General features: G+C 33.3%; 1 protein-coding gene across 1 annotated transcript in view; it reads right to left on the bottom strand.

The window, feature by feature from the left end:
* The window catches only part of LOC133179061 (hyccin-like), a 52,346-nt gene extending 31,514 nt beyond the window's left edge, over positions 1-20,832 (bottom strand). Inside the window, exons 1-3 of the mRNA XM_061313759.1 lie at positions 20,795-20,832; positions 18,259-18,324; positions 6,384-6,488 (exon numbers count right to left, since the gene is read on the bottom strand). Of these exons, the coding sequence (XP_061169743.1) occupies positions 6,384-6,488; positions 18,259-18,303 (150 nt within the window). The 5' untranslated portion in view covers positions 18,304-18,324; positions 20,795-20,832. The remainder of the gene's footprint in view (positions 1-6,383; positions 6,489-18,258; positions 18,325-20,794) is intronic.
* Positions 20,833-21,161: the final 329 nt, after the last annotated feature.

The raw sequence follows: 21,161 nt of genomic DNA, 5'->3' as shown, positions 1-21,161 counted from the left end.
GGTCTTTCCACCTTTCTGTGGAAAGACCTATTGAAATTGTTCTGTTTATTATTATTATTATTATTATTATTTTTATTATTTTTCCGCCGAATGGTTTTTTGTTTTAACAGTTATCGAAAAGATTTATGGTCCATAAGAATGCACTTCGTAAAAGATTTTTACAGTTGACCCTGCGTATATGAACTTTGACCCCTCAAGGAGTTACAACCCCTTTCGCAATAAAAGCTTGTTATCGCTACTCCTTCGAAACCCTAAACCGTAGAGATACGAAACCTTCACTAATGTCTTTGACTAATTTAGTAGACTCTTCAATCTATTCAGTGCGAAAGGTTGCATAAACCCCTTTAATTAGTTATTGCCCCTGAAAGTTTTTGATGGTTACGAATAATTAATTTTTTTCTAAACGATTAATCGTAGAGACATGGGACCAATAGCATTGGCGTGTGTGACCTTTGACCTTGAAATTTATATAGAGGTCAAAGGTCAAGGTCATTCAAAATATGAGAAAATTAGCTTTTTTAATATCTCTTTTGTCTTTCAACATATACTGAATATCTTTGCATCTATAATATGTCCTTCTAAAACTATTTCAAAGATTTCATTCTTGTCCCCCGAGCTTGACCCATTCAAAAGTTGTCACCCCTTGTGCAACAAAACCTTGTTATCGCTACTCCTCCGAAACCGTAAACCGTAGAGATTCCAAACTTTCATCAGTGTCTTCGACTCATTTAGTACTCTCTTCATTCTATCATTGCGAAAGCATTCTTTGGTCCCTCGTATGAGTTACTGCCCCTGAAAGTTTACGCTGCTTACATTTAATGAACTTTTTTTTTAAAACGGTGTATCCTAGAGACATGGGATCAACTGCGTGGGCATGCTCGACCTTTGACCTTGAAATATAGGTCAAGGTCAAAGGTTAAGGTCATTTAAAAACATTAGAAATTCCTTATATATGTGTAAAATATGGCAATTTACCAAATGACCTTGACCTTTGACCTTGACCCAAGGTCACAATCAGGCTTAAGGATGTGGAAGTAGTTACAATTCTTAGTTTAAAAGAGGCATAAAATAAATAATTAACCTCCTCCCCCCCCTTCTTAAAAAAAAAAAAATCACATCAACAACAACGTAGAATATTTCTGTCAAATTCAAACCAGACCTCGGATCGACACCATATTTGGTACAATTGTAGTATAGACCTCAGAGAAAGTTTCTGGAGAGTTTTACGGTGAGTCCTATAAGTTTATAGAAGTCTTGAAGTTTCACGGCAAAAACTACAAGTTCTGTTGTGTTTGTAATTAAAGTGCAGGTGAACGAAGAAATGATCTAAACCTTTTATCGGCTATTTCTTCATATGTCGTTAGCAGCATTCGATTCTCCTGATATGATACAACATTTTAATACCAAGCATTCTCTCTTTCTTTTACATTTGGAATTTATTTGATTTTTATTTAGAATTAATCAGTTTCCAGAAATAGCGATTTTCGGTAGATTAAAAACAATTCTCGCTTTCATCGTCGTCTTTCCCTTCCAAAAATGCATGTTGGGAGTTTAATTTGTGATACACATATTTAATTTAACCCAAAGAAATGCTTATCTAAATGTTTCGTAGTTATTTCAGGATATTCAGTCAGAAATGTTAAAATCCGAACCCGATCTTTTAAGCTTACAACAAAGCTATTTACAAAAAATTCAGCATGCTCACAATATCGATGAATCGGGCTACAGTCCATTAATACATTTTCATTAGGGAACAGTGTTAATGTTTTCTTACGCAGCCCGTCCCTTATTATTTAATATACTGCTTGCAAATTCAGGAACTATTTCCTTTTACGGAACTTCTTTCTTCCCCTACCGATTCTAAAAATACGCTTGCAATTATTCTATAGTCCTAAACATTTTAACATACTATTGTTATCGGAGTGCGTGGCCTAATGGTTAGTGCACCTGCCTTTCAAACCAAGGGTTTTGAGTTCGATCCCAGCTGTAGGAGGTTTTTTTTTTGTTTTGTTTTGTTTTGTTTTTTTTTTGGATTTATTGCATTTTCCTTTTTTTTTCTTTCTTGGGCATTTTTTTCAGCCCAAATGACATGGAAACACTTAAAAAGGTGGAAAGACCTCTAATTGTTCTCTGAACAATTAGTTTACTAGTTTAAAATACAAGTTGTGCTGTGGAGAGGGAGAATGATGTGGTTAAAATGATTAAATTCATTAGAAATACCAAAAATATTATTCTTTGCCTTTCTCTCCAACCCCCGTAAAACATTCTTCAAACAATACTTTTGGCAACAAAATATACAAATGTTCGCATTATCATCACCAACCAATATGCGGTAGTGTGTAAGGTACCGGTATATTTTGTCGCTTATTCTGCAGGGAGGAAATAAGCTCAACATGGCACATGTTGTCACCAATATGTAAAATGTACCAATGGATGACAATATATTGTGCACAGTGAGAGGAGGTATATATTGTCACTGGTGACAATATGTACCTATTTTAACCTTGCCATACTTAATAGTATAAAACAGTGAAGTAATTTGCTTTTTCAAAACAAGTGCAACATAATTTAATTAGCCTGACTGATCTAAAATCTGTGCTAACTTTGAAGATAAATGGCCATGTACTGAAAAAAAAAAATGTTTTCAATAATGATTTTGTGATTTTTCTTGGTTTTAGGTATAATATATCATCAACTTTAGTATACAGCCAAAATATGATCCAATGATGACAGTCAATCAGTAGTGAAATTCCTCCAAACCTTTGGAGAGGTTCCCATGGAAACCACAATATTTGATCTCATTACTGGTTTTGAGTATTTTTAAGCAGCTTTTAAAGGGTGTAACATAGATATGTAATTAATACTGAAATCAATACGGATTAGACATCACACACAGGTAGAAATCTCAGGTAGAAAACAAGTTAGACGACAAAGTGTAACATAGAAGGGAAAGATGGAAAATATTATTACACCTAAAATCATGTTGTGTAGAGATATAAGACTGCGTTCATTAACCATCTTATAGGTATCATGATTTGAATCTTATGATTAGAAAATAATTAAGACATTGTTTTGAACTTAATTTTCTCATTCCTAGTAAAATTTATAATAAGAGTTCCAATTATTGAAGGAAGCAACTTTAAATTAAGACTGTATCTTAGAAAATTATCAATGGGAAAAGTACATTGTAAAGTACATGTACATGACTGTACTTGTATGTTGCATATAACCTAAACAACTTGAAAAAGTGGAACCTCTTATCCTATTATACCTACATGTATATGTAATATGTAAATAAATTTATCACACGTTTACTCCTTCATGCAGTGGATATAGCTCATAGGATATCGTTTTCATATCTACAGTTGTGATGTTACATGGTCTTTGCATGAATTTGATCAAATCAAATATTTTGGATTTACATAATTATATAAAACAGTGTAAAATGTGTAAAACGTGTGATAAAAAGAATTTCCCATGGTTTGTGGTTGGATGTGAATTTTTTTTTTTATCTAACTCATTGTTTGTTTTCATCCCTTCACCAAAGACTCAGGGATAAAAACACACAACTTGTTACCAATGGATAAAAAATTATATCTAACCACAAGCCATGGAAGATCCTTATAATATATGTAAACTTTAACAGAAATAAACATTTTGGTTTTAAAACTCTCAAAGTAAAAATCAACTTTGACACTCGATCACTATGAATTAGTGAATCATCTGAAGATAAAATTCGGAATGGGCAATCTCTAACAGACTTATATATTTTTTTCATTTACAAAGGTTGATCTAAAAGTAATGTCACAGCTGCTATAAAATCTTTAATTAACAGAAAGACATCAACAAATCTTTTTATACTAATATCTCTCATCATTTTGACTGTTGTCTGAAAATTTCATTCAGATACATATAAAACCTTTTTATATATTAAGATAAACACAAAGAAAGGATACTATCCCCGCACGACAACAGTGTTACCAATGTCTTCATAGTGTTACTGTTTGGAACTTATTTTCAATTCATCCACAAATTCATTAAATGTTTTATTTCATCTATACACTGCCACCTTGTACTAGAACTTCTTGCTTTGAGTTGTAGGAACAATTTTCACATTCTTGTCATGGTCTTCATGGTCTTGTGTATTGTTAGTTTTCCTCAGGGGGTCATAATTTGATTAATTTAGAATCTACACTTCCCCAGGATGCTCCCACATAAGTTTCAGCTTTTCTGGCCCAGTGGTTCTTGAGAAAAGATTTTAGATATTTTTCTATATATTTCATTGTAAAACTTGGATTCCCTATGGTGGCCCCACCCTTCCCCCAGGGGCCATGATTTGAACAATTTAGAATCTACAATAACCAAGGATGCTTCCACATAAGTTTTAGCCTTTCTGGTCCAGTGGTTCTTGAGAAGAAGATTTTTTAATGTTTGTCTTTTCTTGATTATCTCCCATCGTAAGGGGGCTTGGTCCTTCAATTTTAACAATTTAGCTTTCCCTTCACCCAAGGATGCTTTGTACCAGCTTTGGTCCAGGGGTTCTCGAGAAGAAGTTGAAAATGTGAAAAGTTTACAGACAGACGACGGACAACAGGTGATCAGAATAGCTCACTTGAGCTTTATGCTCAGGTGAGCTAAAAAGTATTAAATGTATTAAATGTATCTTAGTGAAATTTTTTTTGGCACCACTTACAACGAATAGAGGTATTAGTATATAAAATTTTGTTGATGACTTCCTATTATTAAAGATTTTATAGTAATTATAGTGACATAAATTTTTGACTACCCTCATATCAATTTTAAGGTCAAGGCAAACTCCACTGGCCATTTTCCAAATTTCTACCTACTTTACTTTTGTGAAAGTAAAAGCAAATCAGAAAATTTCATTGATAAGATATATTTATGTCTTTCATTTACTAGTATCAAAGTTAAGGATCAAGGCCAACACAGGGACATCATTAAATACATCTCATTCTACTTTTATGAAGTTTGAAATAAACTTTGAATAGGTCTCCTACTATAGAGCGAAATGACAAAGCTAACAAAACTGCAAACACCGACAAAAAGACAGACAATAAGTTGGATAAATGGACTGACATCTTCAATTTGTAACCTGCAATCAAACCAAAAATGGAACACCAAAGGATACCATAAGATGTGTAGATAGCAGAATAGATTAGATCTACGGAGGCATTATATGTATGAGATTATTGAAAAGGGTATAAATACAGTCAAACCTTGTTATCTCAAACTCAATGGGTTTGAGATATCTGAGGATTCAAGATATCAAGGTTAAAATACTAAAGAAAAAGTTATTACAGGGACTTCAAAATCACTTTGACATATCCATGGTTTTGGAGGTATCAGTGTTTGAGATACCCAAGTTCAACTGTACACAGGATCTACTGATGGATCAAACTGTGTACTATATACTTCTTTCTCCTATTGTCAAGGAATCATCAACTATGCCAGTATGTATAGTTTTATGTTTGCAGCTCCAAGGATGGAATCACATGTCAAAGTTTAAATGTCTGTCTAAAAAATAAATGTTTTCCGTTTATTTTGAGCACCATATCCCTGAAACACTTTCAGGAAAATCCAGTATAAGGGCTAAATTCAGGCACAGAGGCAAAAGCATACTTGATGTTGACAATATACATGTACCAACAAGCATTGGTGATCATGAAGAGAGTGCATGAAATTTTATTAGAAGTCAGGAGAATTATGGAGTAAAAATATTAAACCTTAATGATCACGGAATGACTTAAATTTACCTATCATTTCAGGTCTAACTAGGCCCGGGTTATAGTAGCTTTTTTGATAGTGATCTTTTTTTGACTTTGGATCCTTGAACTAGATCCTTGTCCACAGACTTTGAGCATGGCTTAAGTTCTTGGGCAAAAACAAAACAGCTGTTGTTCTTAGGCAAGTTAATAACTGTATAATTTTAACCATTCAAATACTTGATGTTTGTATCACCTTATACACAACTGAAGACATATTGATGATTTTGTAAATTACTTCACCAAACAAAAACATTCCCCACCAAGATTCTAAGCACGTAAGTTTCTTTCAGAACAGTCACCTTTTCTTTTGATTTTGATGCAGTTTCTGATTAATATATCAAATCCTTGTAAGTTCATTTCTAGATCCACTCCAAAGATAACTAGTAAATCATCATTGTTCATGGCAGCCAGTGTTCTTGGATTTAGTGGATCACCCTAACTCTTGAATTTACATCCACATGAACTATAATCCTGTTCATGTTTCAGTTAATTGAATCTTCTGTTACAAATAAAATTTTATTCCAATGAACCAGTAAAATTTTGATTGCTGATGAACATCAATTTCCCAAAATCAAAATGATTCGATTATGGACAAACCTGGGCTTGAGGGAGGCTTTCAAACACACAGTACAGATTAGTGGTCAGCTCCTCGTTCTCTCGGACGGTGCTGGCATATGTGTGGATTTCATTATCTGGCAGGGACTGTAAGAAGAACCAAATATATGTGCACACAGAGGTCATACATGCATGTAACATCCTAAAATAAGAGGCCCAAGGGCCTTAATGTTCACCTGAGTTTAATACAACACAGAGGTATAAAATAAAACAAAATAAACTGATAGATAAAGACATGTTGCTCAAATACAAAAGAAATAGCATGATCAGGGATCAACAAAATAGCTTGTCTAGTACTTAGTAGCAACTGTACAATACATAACCATGCATTTAGTGTGTCTGCTAGATATACAGGGAGAGATACATGTAAGAGGTTTTTTTTTTTAAAAGAATTTATGCATTGTCACTATATGACCAATAGAGCCCCGTCTTATTTCCAGAACCCCTGACCCTGGGGCCATGAATTTCACTTTTAGGTACAGGAATCAATGCTTAATGCAATCATGCCAACAGTTTGACTGCTTGAGAAGATTTTTAGAGATATCATTAATTTTTTATGGTTTTAGCCCTACCCCTTAGGTTACAGGGGGCAGGGAACATGAAATTCAGAATTTCTGTTTCCCTTCATCCATAGATGCTATATGCCAAATTTGGTTGAAATTAGTTTGGTGGTTCTAGAGAAGAAGCTGAAAATGTTCAAATGTTAACACATGATGGACAGCAAACAACACTAAACAAAAACAGATGGCAAAGGTCACCTGAGCAACTCAGGTAAAAACATTATTAACAAAAATTAATAAAAATAAAGTGGACAAAAATTGAGCTTAGAAATTCATTCTCGATTTTTTGCATCACAGATGTCATGCTAATAACACTGGAAAATATCCTTCAACAAAAGAAAGCTTTGGGGCTTCTTCCAGCCAGCAAACAGGCCCAAGAAACTACAAAGTTGAATACAATATGGTACATGTAAATTAGTTCAGCAGTGTACATTTAATTTTAGAACACATGTATTCTAAATAATATAATATAAAATCTACTGGCATTCAATTAAGAGAAAAATTTGTATTATATTCCTGCTATTTGAAAAACATTTCAATCGAACAAAAAAAAAAATGACTGTAGTTGAAAAATCATTTTTTATGAATTATCAATAGAGCTAAAGATGTTGTGAGTGGAACTTTTGAACTGCAGATGATACCTAAAGGTGAATGTGTTAAATTTGTCATGACAACGAGACTTATCCAGATCTAATTACACATACACGTCTTTGTCTGAGACATATTACATATAATATATACATGTATACACCACACAGATATCAATTTTATAGAACAATTGAAGACTTTGCCACTTTGTTTTTAATGATTTTATGGTCACATGTTAAAGTAATTCATAGATAAGGTTGACAGATAAATCCTCATGGTGTTCAAACCTCCTTCCTTTCCACGCTGAAACATTTATCATGTTTATTGGTACTGCTGCACCTTGGGAAACAAAACTCACTTTAACTGATGATTAAATTTAGATATAGTACTGATATTTAAGTACACATATATACATATTAGTATCAAACAATATACATTGTTTGTGTATATACTCAGTTTTTGTTCAGGGTAGAAATGAGACTGAGGCCCATGGGTCATGAAAGTCACCTAAGAAGCAAGCAATATTTTTCTTTAAATCTTCACAAAGCTAAAATCAATTAAATACACTCATGTATAAAGTTACTATAAATTGGTTTACACTGAAGGTGTTCATATGCAAGTATTTGCTATGTTGACATTACAACAAGCAAAACACTTACTTAATAAGCTCTGCACAAACAAACAATGGTACTTTATAAACCCACAAGTACTTGAAGTTTTAAATATTTCTTTATAATTAAAAATATTCCCATACAATAGTAATAAGGTTCTCCATAGTCACCATCTTGAATTTTTTCAGTTCAATCACTTCGCCTTAGTTTTTTGTTTAGAATGTGTTCAAAGGAAGACAAGCAAAATGACAAAAAAGAAAGTGAAAAATTAAATCTCAATCATGGCAAAATTCTCTTTGACATTTCATTTAACATTTATTTAATGTATACTTTATGTAAAATCTCTACAAATTCCAAAAATCTCACAAAGATTGAAATTATTTATCTATGAAATGAAGCATACATACATCAAAGAGGGCAAAAATGATCAATTCTTCATACTTAATCACAATTTTTCCTTATGAATGGGTGTTCACTCCATAATTTTTTGAGATATTATACTTATGCTTCAAGTATGCATAAAAATATACATTCTTCAGTTAACAATAACATGGAGACACAATACCTTAAAAATACACTATTATGACACAAAATTTGTATCTTTAGTTTTTAAATTTCCAAGAAATATTTAAGTTCATTTAGCCAAGGGCACAAACATAATCTAAATGTCGATATTTGTTATGAGCAGTATAGTTTAGTGATTTGCTTCTTAGTGTGGAAGGGAAAAATTAATACTCGAATTTTTGTGTCTCCTGCACAGCAGAGTGACACTTAGGGATCACTTTACCTAGCATCTGTCTTTTACACCCTATATCTTGAGAACTATAAGAGGTATGATATTTTGCACATATATATTGCTTGGCACTTTGGCTTTTGTAAAATACCATGGTTACCGACCTTGTGACCTTTGAACTTGACTAGTTACTAGTAATCGAATTTCTTATGAAGGAATTTACATACTTTACATACTTTTAGATATTAAGCATACATGTTGCTATTGCTAATAACCAATATTTGCCCCCCAAATCAAACTTTGACGGAAAAAATCTATAGTTACGTTTTAAACCAGAGGGAGACTTCAAAATATTACACATTTTCATCAGCCATGACACCATATATTGGATATGACATCAGGAAAGTGACGTAAATTCAAATTTTCCATGAATTATAGAGAAAAAAGGTATACCATATATCATCAGTGATTGGGAAGGGCTAGTTGCATTGAAGTGAAAATTGGCGCATTAAATCGATTATTGGTAGTGCCAAGGTGCGCATTCATAGGATGATGTGACATAACTGCTATCTGGGGCCCCTTTTTCTATGACGAATTATATTTAATCTACAACGATTTTGATAGTTTTCAAACATGAGTGAATAAATACGACGCCTTTTGAATAGTTTCAATAGTTCCGACACATTTTAATTATAAGGATTACTGCATTATCTATGATTTTTTAGACCCTATGACATTAACATTCGGCCAGGTTTGTGACAATATGTTCTTTTATGAAAAGAGAATAGGCGGGTCTTAGTACAATAGAGGGATATGCATGTCCGAGAAATTTACCTTATATGGCTATTGTTATTATTTCGCACATAGTCGCTTACCGAGAATAATTGTCCAATCCGATGACAGAACGACAAAACATGCTGTCGTTTACTACATGTTTACATTTTATCACAGACACGTGATTTAGGTCAATTTACACATTATCTCTACTACATTTCAAACTTTTAATTGTCAGCCAAGGCTGTTAGTATACATAATAATACGCATGGAACCTCAGCGTTTACCGTTCTGGGTCAAGAAATGCACATGAAACTTGTATTCACTGATACGTGTAGACCTAGCGCATTGCATGCCCACCAAACGCTTTACAAAACTTTAAATTATATATATATATATATATATATATATATATATATATATATATATATATATATATATATATAAATCAATTGTTTGTAATTATGAGCTGGGAAATTGTAGATCCGTGCCTAATCTGTGACTCAAATGCATAAAAATTTGTTTATCGGAAAGTAGGTAAAAAAGCCTTTTTTCCAAGTATTAAATTTCCTTAGTATTTTTGTGGCACTCACTCGTAATGCATCTCATTTAGCTGATTGGTCAGTTAGAAAGTCACGCCGATGCCTCGATTAGCATATGAATTTATTCTTACGTCAGAAAAAAATAGTTTCGTTGATCTGTTCATAATAGGAAAGGCCAGCTAGATTTTACCATTTTTTATAAAAAAAACATGTGTGCACAGTTAGGTACATTTTTCTCCTTTCACATATAGGTAGATTTCAATAAAATACAGTGACCAGCCAAAGGAGAAAAATGTACCTACTTGCGCTCGTATATTTTAAGGGCTTCAAAGAGTGGGGCAGGGCTAAAATTCAATGGGAATCGGATGTAAACGTGGTACCCCTACCAAAATGAAAGATCTATATCTTCCAAATTATGCTTCTATTTTTGTTAAAAGTAGTTTTCCATAAGGGTACACATATCAGTGATTAGCTGCATGCAAAAATTAGACTAAAATTTGGACTTTTAATTTTTTGTCAATTTACCGGGGGCCGTATGTCACATCATCCTTTTAGCGATGTTAGTTGGAAATATTTTGCGTACGACTTTCTTGCTAGTGCTTTACTTTTGTTTTAAATGCAGTCATTTTAACACAACAAATCTCATTGGTTAAAACATGGCAAAAACTGCTTCCTGTTACATGAAGCGCTTTATTTAGGACAACAAAGGTACATTAACTCAGTCATTTCTAGGGTTTAATTGAAATTTTGACATTATTGATCCAAAATACACAAAAATTATATTGTTTGCGGGTTCCTTTATTATAAATGTGCTACACTGCATGCGTGAAAAATAAAATTTGGTTAATGAAGAAACGTGTTTCTTTTCATATTTGACGTTTGTTTGTCATTTTGTTTTTTTCTTAAAATCAGAATATATAGATGGCCCATTCATTTACAAAATGGTCCTTTAAGAACTTTGACAGTTGCGCCATAGTCCCATTGACCTTGATAGCCTTCCCAATCACTGCATCATGTTGAAATTTTGAGTAAAAATCACTAAGCGCAGGTCTGCTCCAACTCAATGTTTTGAGACTGATAATGTGTAGAATGATGATATCAATATAATATGACTGAATATCGCTATGGAGCAGGTTTGTGCTTTATATCTCTAAAAATTATATTAGTAAAAAATTGAAAAATATTGATTATTGTCCTCTTTCTAAAAAATAATGCAAAATCCAAATAGTTTGTGATGTCACAGAAACAAAAATTGCCAATAACCTACTTCGAAACTATGACATTGTTTATTAATTCAGATTTTTCATAAAATATATACACAATTCAGCACATTTCCAAAAATTTTTCAAAATTTAAACTTTTATTAGGGCAAAAAATGCATACAACGCATATAGCTCTTTGTACAAGTCTGTACAGTCCATAACATACTATTGGAAAAAACAATAGGTGCTTATAGATCTCAGAAAGGTAGTATTTGATCATATGGTATGTACATGTAATGACCTTGAACCGAAATAATTCAATAAAAGTCAAAATCATCAGGATTGGATGTATGAAATTTATGTCATATACATAATTATTGTATTGGAGAAACTTCATCCTTGCAAGCCAGAGGTCCTGAGTCAACACGTTGCCATTGGACCCCTGGCATATTTCATTCAATATTTGTGGGCTGACTGTAGCGATGTCTTTCGGAAAAATTACAAATCTTGATTGTTTTTCTTATCTCTCAACCAATCACATTAAGCCATTCTATGATAAACAACTTGTAACACGTGCATTTGAGGTGTCAACTGAATCCTTATCTAACTATTTATGAAAGCTTTAATTTGATTGGTGCTTCTCAATGAGAGAAACAAGCCCATGAATACTGAATGAAATATGCCAGGGGTCCAATGGCAACGTGTTGACTCAGGACCCCTGGCTTGCAAGGATGGAGAAACTCTGAAGCTCATATTTGGCACAAATGTAGGTTATAATCAGAAGCATGTCATGGCACTGACCTTATGTCATTCGAATAGAGTCAAGGTCACAGAGATTGACCTACTTAAATTCATGTCTATCCAGATTGTTGTAATTGAGGAATATATTTCCACAGTACAACTGCAAGGGCCTGTCTTTCATAGGCATTTGTTCATTAATTTATTTATTATAATACATCTTTGTTGCTGGTACAGATCATGCAGATATACACAGATATATTACTTAGATCTGATAATTTAGATGCATATTTTTTTTAGTTTCTGTAGGATAAAATAGTGAAGTAAACATTGCAGTGAAATTTTATTGAATTGAAAAAAGACAAAGTTTACAAATTCAAACTGAAGTGAAGACTTATTCTGATGGAAATATCATAAATATAAGAATGAAAAAAAGAAAAAAAACCAAGAGGCCCAAGGGCCTTGAATTGCTCTTCTGATAAACTGTACAACCTATCACTTCTATTTGAAGCCTCTAAGTATCCTGTATATATACCTAAAATATTTTTTACAATTATAACCATAAAATTTCAAAAGTAGGTCACAGTGACCTACTTTTCAGATGACATACTTTGAGGACCCAAGATGCATCAACTGACAAAGTTTGATGATTCTAAGTCAATTAGTACTTGAGATATTTAATTAAAGTAATATTTTTTTAAAATTAGGTCATGGTGACCTACTTTTCAGTTGACCTACTCCAAAGACCCAAGATGCATTAACTGACAAAGTTTGATGATTCTTATCTAATTAGTACCAGGAATATTTAATTATAGTCATATAAATTGAAAAGTAGGTCACGGTGATCTACTATCAGTCAACCTACTCCAAGGACCCAAGATGCATCAACTGACAAATTTTGATGATTCTAAACCAAATAGTACCCGAAAATATCAAATCATCCATAAAATTTCAAAAGTAGGTCACGGTGACCTACTTTTCAGTTGTCATACTCCAAGGACCCAAGATGCATCAACTGACAAAGTTTGATGATTCTAAGGCAATTAGTACCTGAAATATTTAATTAAAGCCAAAAATTTTTCAGTTCTTGTACTCCAAGGACCCAAGATACATCAACTGACAAAGTTTGATGATTCTTAGCCAATTAGTACCCAAAATATTTAATTAAAGCCATAAAATTTCAGAAGTATGTCACGGTGACCTCTTTTTCAGTCGACCTACTCCAAAGACCCAAGATGCATCAACTGGCAAAGTTTGATGATTCTAAGCCAATTAATACCTGATATATTTAATTATAGTCATATAAATTGAAAAGTAGTTCACAGTGACCTACTTTTCAGTTGACGTTTTTTGAGGACCCAAGATGCATCAACTTACAAAGTTTTATGATCATAGGCCTTAAAATGTCCAAACTATGCCTCTAAAATGCTTTGAAATCGAATGCCTGCAAAGTTCAAAAAGTAGGTCATGGTAACCTACTTTTTAATAAATATGTTTTATGGCCCCAATATGCATCATCTTACAAGATTTAATGATTCTAAACCTCTCAGTATTCAATTAATGACCTTAATTGTTTTGAAAAAGATTAGCCAGAAAATTCAACAAGAGGCCCATGGGCCACATCGCTCACCTGAGTAACTTAGGCCATGCTGTTCATTACCAGACTTCCCCCCTTGTAATACCTAGTGTGGCCCCGCCCTACCCCCGGAGGCCATGATTTGAACAATTTAGGATCTACACTACCCCAGGATGCTTCCACATAGGTTTCAGTTTTTCTGGTCCAGTGGTTCTTGAGAAGATTTTTAAAGATTTTTCCTATATATTTCAATGTAAAACTTGGGATTCCCTATTGTGGCCCCGCCCTATCCCTGGGGTCATGATTTGAACAATTTAGAGTGAACACTACTTGAGGATTCTTCCACATAAGTTTCAGCGTTTCCAGCTAAGTGGTTCTTGAGAAGAAGATTTTTAAAGATTTTTGCTATATATTTCAATGTAAAACTTGTATTCCCTATTGTAGCCCCACCCTACCCCTGGGGGCCATGATTTGAACAATTTAGAATCTACACTATCCCAGGATGCTTCCACATAAGTTTCAGCTTTTCTGGCTCAGTGGTTCTTGAGAAGAAGATTTTTAAAGATTTTTGCTATATATTTCAATGTAAAACTTGTATTTCCTATTGTGGCCCCTCCCTACCCCTGGGGGCCATGATTTGAACAATTTAGAATCTACACTACCCCAGGATGCTTCCACATAAGTTTCAGCTTTTCTGGCTCAGTGGTTCTTGAGAAGAAGATTTTTAAAGATTTTTCCTATATATTTCAATGTAAAATTTGTATTCCCTATTGTGGCCCTGCCCTACCCCAGGGGGTCATGATTTGAACAATTTAGAATCTACACTACCCCAGGATGCTTCCACATAAGTTTCAGCTTTTCTGGCCCAGTGGTTCTTGAGAAGAAGATTTTTAGATTTTTGCTATATATTTCAATGTAAAACTTTGATTCCCTATTGTGGCCCCGCCCTATCCCCGGGGTCATGATTTTAACAATTTAGAATCTACACTATCCCAGGATGCTTCCACATAAGTTTCAGCTTTTCTGGCCCAATGGTTCTTGAGAAGAAGATTTTTTAATGACCCCACACTATTTTTGTCTTTTCTGGATTATCTCCCCTTGTAAGGGGACTTGGCCCTTTATTTTAACAATTTAAACTCCCCTTCATCCAAGGATACTTTGTACCAAGTTTGGTTAAAATTGGCCCAGTGGTTCTTGAGAAGAAGTTGAAAATGTGAAAAGTTTACAGACGGGCAGATGGACAGATGGACAGACAGACGGACGGACGATGGACAACGGGTGATCAGAAAAGCTCACTTGAGCTTTCAGCTCAGGTGAGCTAAAAAGTAGGTCAAGGTGACCTACTTTTTAGTCAACGTACTCTGAGGACCCAAGATACATCAACTGACAAAGTTTGATGATCATAGGCCTTAAATTGTTCAAAACATGCCTCTAAATCATTTTGAAAAAGAATGGTCACAAAATTTAAAAAGTAAGTCACCGTGACCTACTTTTGAGTCAACATGATATGAGGTCCTTAGATGCATCAACTGACAAGATTTGCTGATCCTAGTCCTTATAGTAAGCAAAATATCAACATTTTAATAAATTGTAATTTTTTGTCAACTCTGAAGTGCCCTTGAGACCACGCCCTTTGCCCAAGGGTAATGCCTTGAACAATTTTTAATCTACAACATATCCTCATCCTTTTGTGTAAGTTTGGTGATAATCTGCCCAGTGGTTCTTGAGAAGAAAATTTTTTAGCAACCAGTACTTTTGTTTCTATTTTCCTAATTATCTCCCCTTGTTTAGTACTATTGGCCAAGGGGTTCTTGAGTTATGGCCCATATTCTAAAAAGTTTATGTACATCGCACACAGCACAAATAGCTATAGCATTAGTTCTTTGAGCCTTTGGCTCAGAAGAGCTAAAAATAGGTGTAAACATTATTTTATTGGGAAAAAAAAAGATAATGTTAAGAGTAGTGACTATGAATACCTCAACATGCTCTACATGCTCTCAGAAAGCTATATAATATATAACCCCCTAAGAAAACTATAATACATATTAACTTTTTAAAAAGAAAATTATTACAGAAAAATTTCAGATGAAAATTGTGCTGCAAAACCATTGTTTCTTTCTGGGTAACATGAGCAGGTGAAGGTAAAATAAGGACTTCACTGAATAGAGAGTACATGTATTTATGATTCATAAAGAAACTGTACTGTTCTCTGAACTTTCTAAAGATAATTATTTGTTCAATTTGTTTAATTAAAAGAAGAATGCAAGCCACACAGGAGAGCGAGATACCAGGTGGCCAGATACAATGGTAAAACCTGCTTTCTCATGACGCAGTTTTCTGATAGAAACATGTTTCTACATGTGCTCATTCAGTTATTTATAAAATTCATGAGGCAATGTGTTGTCACCATGCCCTGCTGAATTTGTCTGCATTGTGGCCCAATGATACAAGGCCAGACTTTTGTTTTCAAAATACTCTCCCTCCAAACAATACACTCCTCAGGATGAGAGTACACGTATCCATTCTAGTCTGGTATGCATGTTGCATGTGACAAGAGACTGATAAACAGGTAATTTTAAGTTCTAAAATGTTAAAAATAGAAATTTCCATCTCCACAAATCAACAAGAGGCCCATGAGCCACATCACTCACATGAGCACTTTGGATAGGAAAAAGCAGAAATCAATTCAGTATTGAAAAGTTTAAATATATAAGCCAGGCCTGTAGATGCTGGTTGCCCCCCCCCCCCCCCCCCCCACACTCCACACACACAAACACTTTTTTGTTGCTGTAAGGTAGAGCACTGGCAAATTCCAGGATTTGGACAGTTAATTAGGCTTATTTTTAGCTTGTCAGATTTCTTGGGGAAGTTACCCCCCTCCCCCCACTTTTGAAACCATTGCTGTAAGTGGTCCCAAATTACCCCCACACCTCCCAGGGGAAGCATGATTTGAACAAAACTTGAACCTAAACTAACTGAGGATGCTTTAATATTCCTTTGACTAGTCATGGCTTTAGAAGATTCTTTTCTATATGTTTGATTCTCTATTGTGGCCTTGCCCTACCCTCGGGGGGCGGGGGACATGATTTGAACAACTCTACACTTCCTGAATTAAAATGAACTAATCATAGCTTTGCTGTTATTTAGAAGAAGATTTTTAATGATTTTTCCTATATATTCCTAAGTTAAACTTTGATCGCCCATTGTGGCCTCACCATACCCCTGTGATCAAGATTTTAACAAATTTGAATCTACACTAATCTAGACTAATCTGAGGATGCTTTTGTATTAATATGACTAATTATGCTTTAATGTTCTTGAGAAGAATATTTTCAAAGCAATTACCTATACATGTTCATTTCCATGTGGCGCCTTCTTGACCTCTCGGGATCATGATTTGAACAAACTTCAATCTACACTTCCTGAGGATGCTTCCATATAAACATGACTAATCATGGCTTTGCAGTTCTTTCCTAGAAATTCTTACTAGGTAAAAATCTGATTAACTATTCAATCTCCACCTTAATCCCTGGGACCATGATTTGAACAAATATGAATCTACAGTACCTGAGGATGCTTCACATAAATATGCCTAAACATGACTTTGCTGTTCTTAAGAAGAAAGATTTTTTAAAAAATTTCATATGTATTTCTATAAAAAAAACTTGCCCACTGTGGCCCCACCTTACCCTTGGGGGGGGGGGGGGGGGGTGTCTTGATTTAAACAAATTTGAATCTACACCAACTGAAGATGCTTTTTTGATAACTCCTGGTAAATGTACAAATTCCCCTCAGAATAAATATAAATTTGATACATCAGAGACAGGTATCACTGACATATGATAAAACTAGAGACTAGCTGTCACAGGAGTCATCCAAGTATACTTAACTGTAAAACTGATGTCCTAGAACATTGACCTATAAAATTAACATTACCTATTATTATATTACCTAGGAATCCCTGGTTTGTTCTCAGATCCACTGTGATGCCGTAATGAAATCATTCTCCTTTTTCATGATATCAAACTCATATTACAGAAGTAGCATTTTGAAAAATGGTTTACAGACAGATGGACGGACGACAGACACCTTACCATCACATAACCTCTTCTGGTCTCTGACCAGCAGAGCTAAATACTGCTGTGGGCACACCATGTTGTTAAATAGATCGATACATGTATTATTGGATACTCTTCTCTATGGAAGATTTTAAAATATCCTGAACTTGTCAAAAATATGTAAAATGTATAAATTGGAACTTTTCAAACGGAGGTAAAACTAAAAGAATTTGTGTTATTTAATAATTTATCGTTAAAGCACTAATCTTGTTTTCAACATGTCCTTAACATGCACACTGGAAATCTGTAAGCCATTTCATTACTAGATTTTTCTCTTACATAGCAGTAAATACATAAATCCTTTTACTAATTTTTAACCAACCCCTTAAGATGTTACACATGTAGCAGACTTGACACACTGAATATTTAGGTTATATAAAATAATACATGTATAGGATACATTGTTTTTATGTACCTTAAATTCGGACAGCCATTCTCGTACAACTCGTGGTAATGTCATCCTGATTCCTTACATGGTCATCTGAAATTAAAGACGAAAATAGTATAATCACAAGCACAAAAAAACTTGAATGTAAAGAACTGTGTTTTTCAATTATATATCTACATCAAGAAAATTTATTGGAAAATAAAATTTGAGCTCAAAGGACTATTTTGCTACCATTAAAAATGTGCATTTATTGTAAACAATACTGTATTTCATTGACAAAAGAGAATGGGATTGGGCAGCAGGCACCTTTTCCTAATTAAAAGTGTGTATGAAGTAAATAGGTAGTGAATAGGTATGTAGATATACAAAACCTCCTTAATTTATTTTAATGCTAAATTCTGCCAAAAGTAAACAAATTTGGAAGCCTGTTTATTTTTTTTTCAGAATGACGGAAAAAGCATCCATCCAAAAGAAAAAAAAACTGTAATAGCTATAGACCAAATTTTTACAAATTTTCAGATATATTGTCAGCTGCTGATGCCTGTGTATTAATTAAATTGTGTATTTACATATCTAAAATATATGAACAAGTCTGTCCTCCATAATTATTTTTGTTTATCTAACTTCAGTAACTTGTATGTATTCTCGCTATTTCATGTGTATCTTTTATATTGTCTTTGTATATATTGTACATAGAACCTCATGTGCCACTAAGTGGTTTGAGTGAATAAATTGAATTGAATTGAAATGTAGACCAGTAGAGCTAAAAAATGCAATCCTACATTACATAGATCACTCCATGTATTAAAGTTATTTTTTAAATACAATAGCTATGTATAGCAAAGCATTTTTTTTTCTTACACCCACAGGCCCTATGAGATCAATTCAATGTGGCTGGCATGTAATATACCAGGGTTTATATAAAAAAAAAGTAAAGATGTAGAACTTCTCACAGTGACTGAAGAAATACTAATAAATTAAATTATGCAAAATTCTACTTTCTTTTCATATATATATTCACATATAAACAATCTATCTGTAAAAATGTGCGAGCAGAATTTAATAACAACTAGAAATTTGGAGAATATGGGCCACCATCGCCAATCATCATATAAGGAACCTTTACAAATCACTTCCCAAATAATAATTGAGATAATTAGATCAAAGGGATGTGCCACAATTTATTTATAGGTAAGTTTCATTACTACCAATCTATTTATAATAAAAAAAAAATCACAGTTTTTAATCCGGATCTTTACCTAAAAATACAAACACGTCAGTTTGTTTATCATATAATATTATGATCCACCACTGTATCTTGGTTTGATTATATAATGAGGAATCTGACAATGTAACATATTGCATCAAAAATACTTCAAAATGTGTTGCCAAAAAAAAAAAAAAAAAAAAAAAAAAAATTTAACACATATACCATATATAAACCATGTTGTAAAGAGCAAAAGCATAAAGTTATGAAAAAAAAAACTTTACTGTGCTATTTTTAAATCTGTATTATTCTAAACCAGACTTAAAACCTTTATTTTTTCAAAATGATCTAAATCAGCTAATCAATAACATTGCCAGAAGTGAGGGGAAAGGGGTGAAGTCACTCCATCAGGTCCAGTACAATCAGTACATTTAGCTACGTAGCTAGAATTACCTACCGTACCTTTATTTACCTACCTCAGGTAGCTTTATTTAGCTATTTCAAGGCAACTTTTCACATTTTGCTTTTTATTTTAAAAAGACAAAAAGTCGCAAATAAATGACTACCAATATTTATACTAGGGATTATTTAAAAAGCAATCCAAAGCAGAGATAGTTTTAACATTGCTGTGTTTGAAGACTTTTAAGGAAAAGATGTATTTCCATTGTTTGAGTAACTGTACATGTGCGATGAGGTATGGATAAGTACGATTGCTTCTCATTGTGCTCATATTAACCAGAACTGGTTTTCTTTATTTCATTAAAGAAGTGACTGTTTGATCACAAATTAACTGTTATATATAGCCCCAAAAGTTTTAGAACTTTGATTGAAATTGCGCAGAAAAAGACACATCTCCAAGAGTGATTTTTTCATGAATAGATTTCAGTTGAGTTCAAAGTTGAAAATTATCACTGTATCAAAGTGCAATTTTCTGCACTTTTTAGGGAAAATGCTAATTCATGAAATAAGTTTGATTTAGTAGCTAAATAAAGCTACTTCAGGTAGGTAAATAAAGCTATGTAGGTAATTCAAGTTACGTATCTAAATCTAGTGATTGTACAAGACCTGTCCATATCTCTTTGGTGACACATGCTAATGAGATTCATTTTTTAATTATGGATTTGAAAACTTCAATACATTCGTGTTTTTAAATGTACTTCAATCACAAAAAGATGTTTAAAACTGCTATTATTCGTTAACAACTGGGCGTAGTTAAGACTGAGGAAATTCGAAAGGATAGCAAATTGCTTTTCTACTCTTTTCTTTGTCATCGGTGACAGTTTAAAGCATTATTTAAAACAAATTTCCTTAGAATGAACTTATAGTAAATAAAAAAATAGGATTATCGTAACTTACAAAGTTAAAATACAGTTTTCGGCGACTATCAAAACAAACCCTGGGTATTCCGTAACATTTTTAGCCAATTCGTGCAACAAATGTTTCGTTCTAATCATCGATTCTAAATGAAATACGAAGTATGTGATAAATTAATATACTTTACCAATATATATGCATAAAATAAGAGTTGTCATTTGGTATTGATCATTAAAAAAAGGCATAAAAATGGAATACATTTTCCTTTTTTGTCACTTTTTTTTTCAATGTTTTCTTTCTTCCTGGTGCTTTGTAGCAAAACTTCATCACTTCAGATTAACCTTCTTTTAATAATACTGTATCGACAAACAACACTGATGTAAAGTTTTCTTCCTCAAGGCAAAACAAT

Source organism: Saccostrea echinata, unplaced genomic scaffold, assembly GCF_033153115.1.
Source record: "Saccostrea echinata isolate AGI-Se365-2 ecotype Australia unplaced genomic scaffold, CSIRO_AGI_Sech_v1 ptg000004l, whole genome shotgun sequence".
NCBI lineage: Eukaryota > Metazoa > Mollusca > Bivalvia > Ostreida > Ostreidae > Saccostrea > Saccostrea echinata.
Note: the sequence above shows the minus strand (reverse complement) of the source record. Positions and strands in the feature narration are given on the sequence as shown.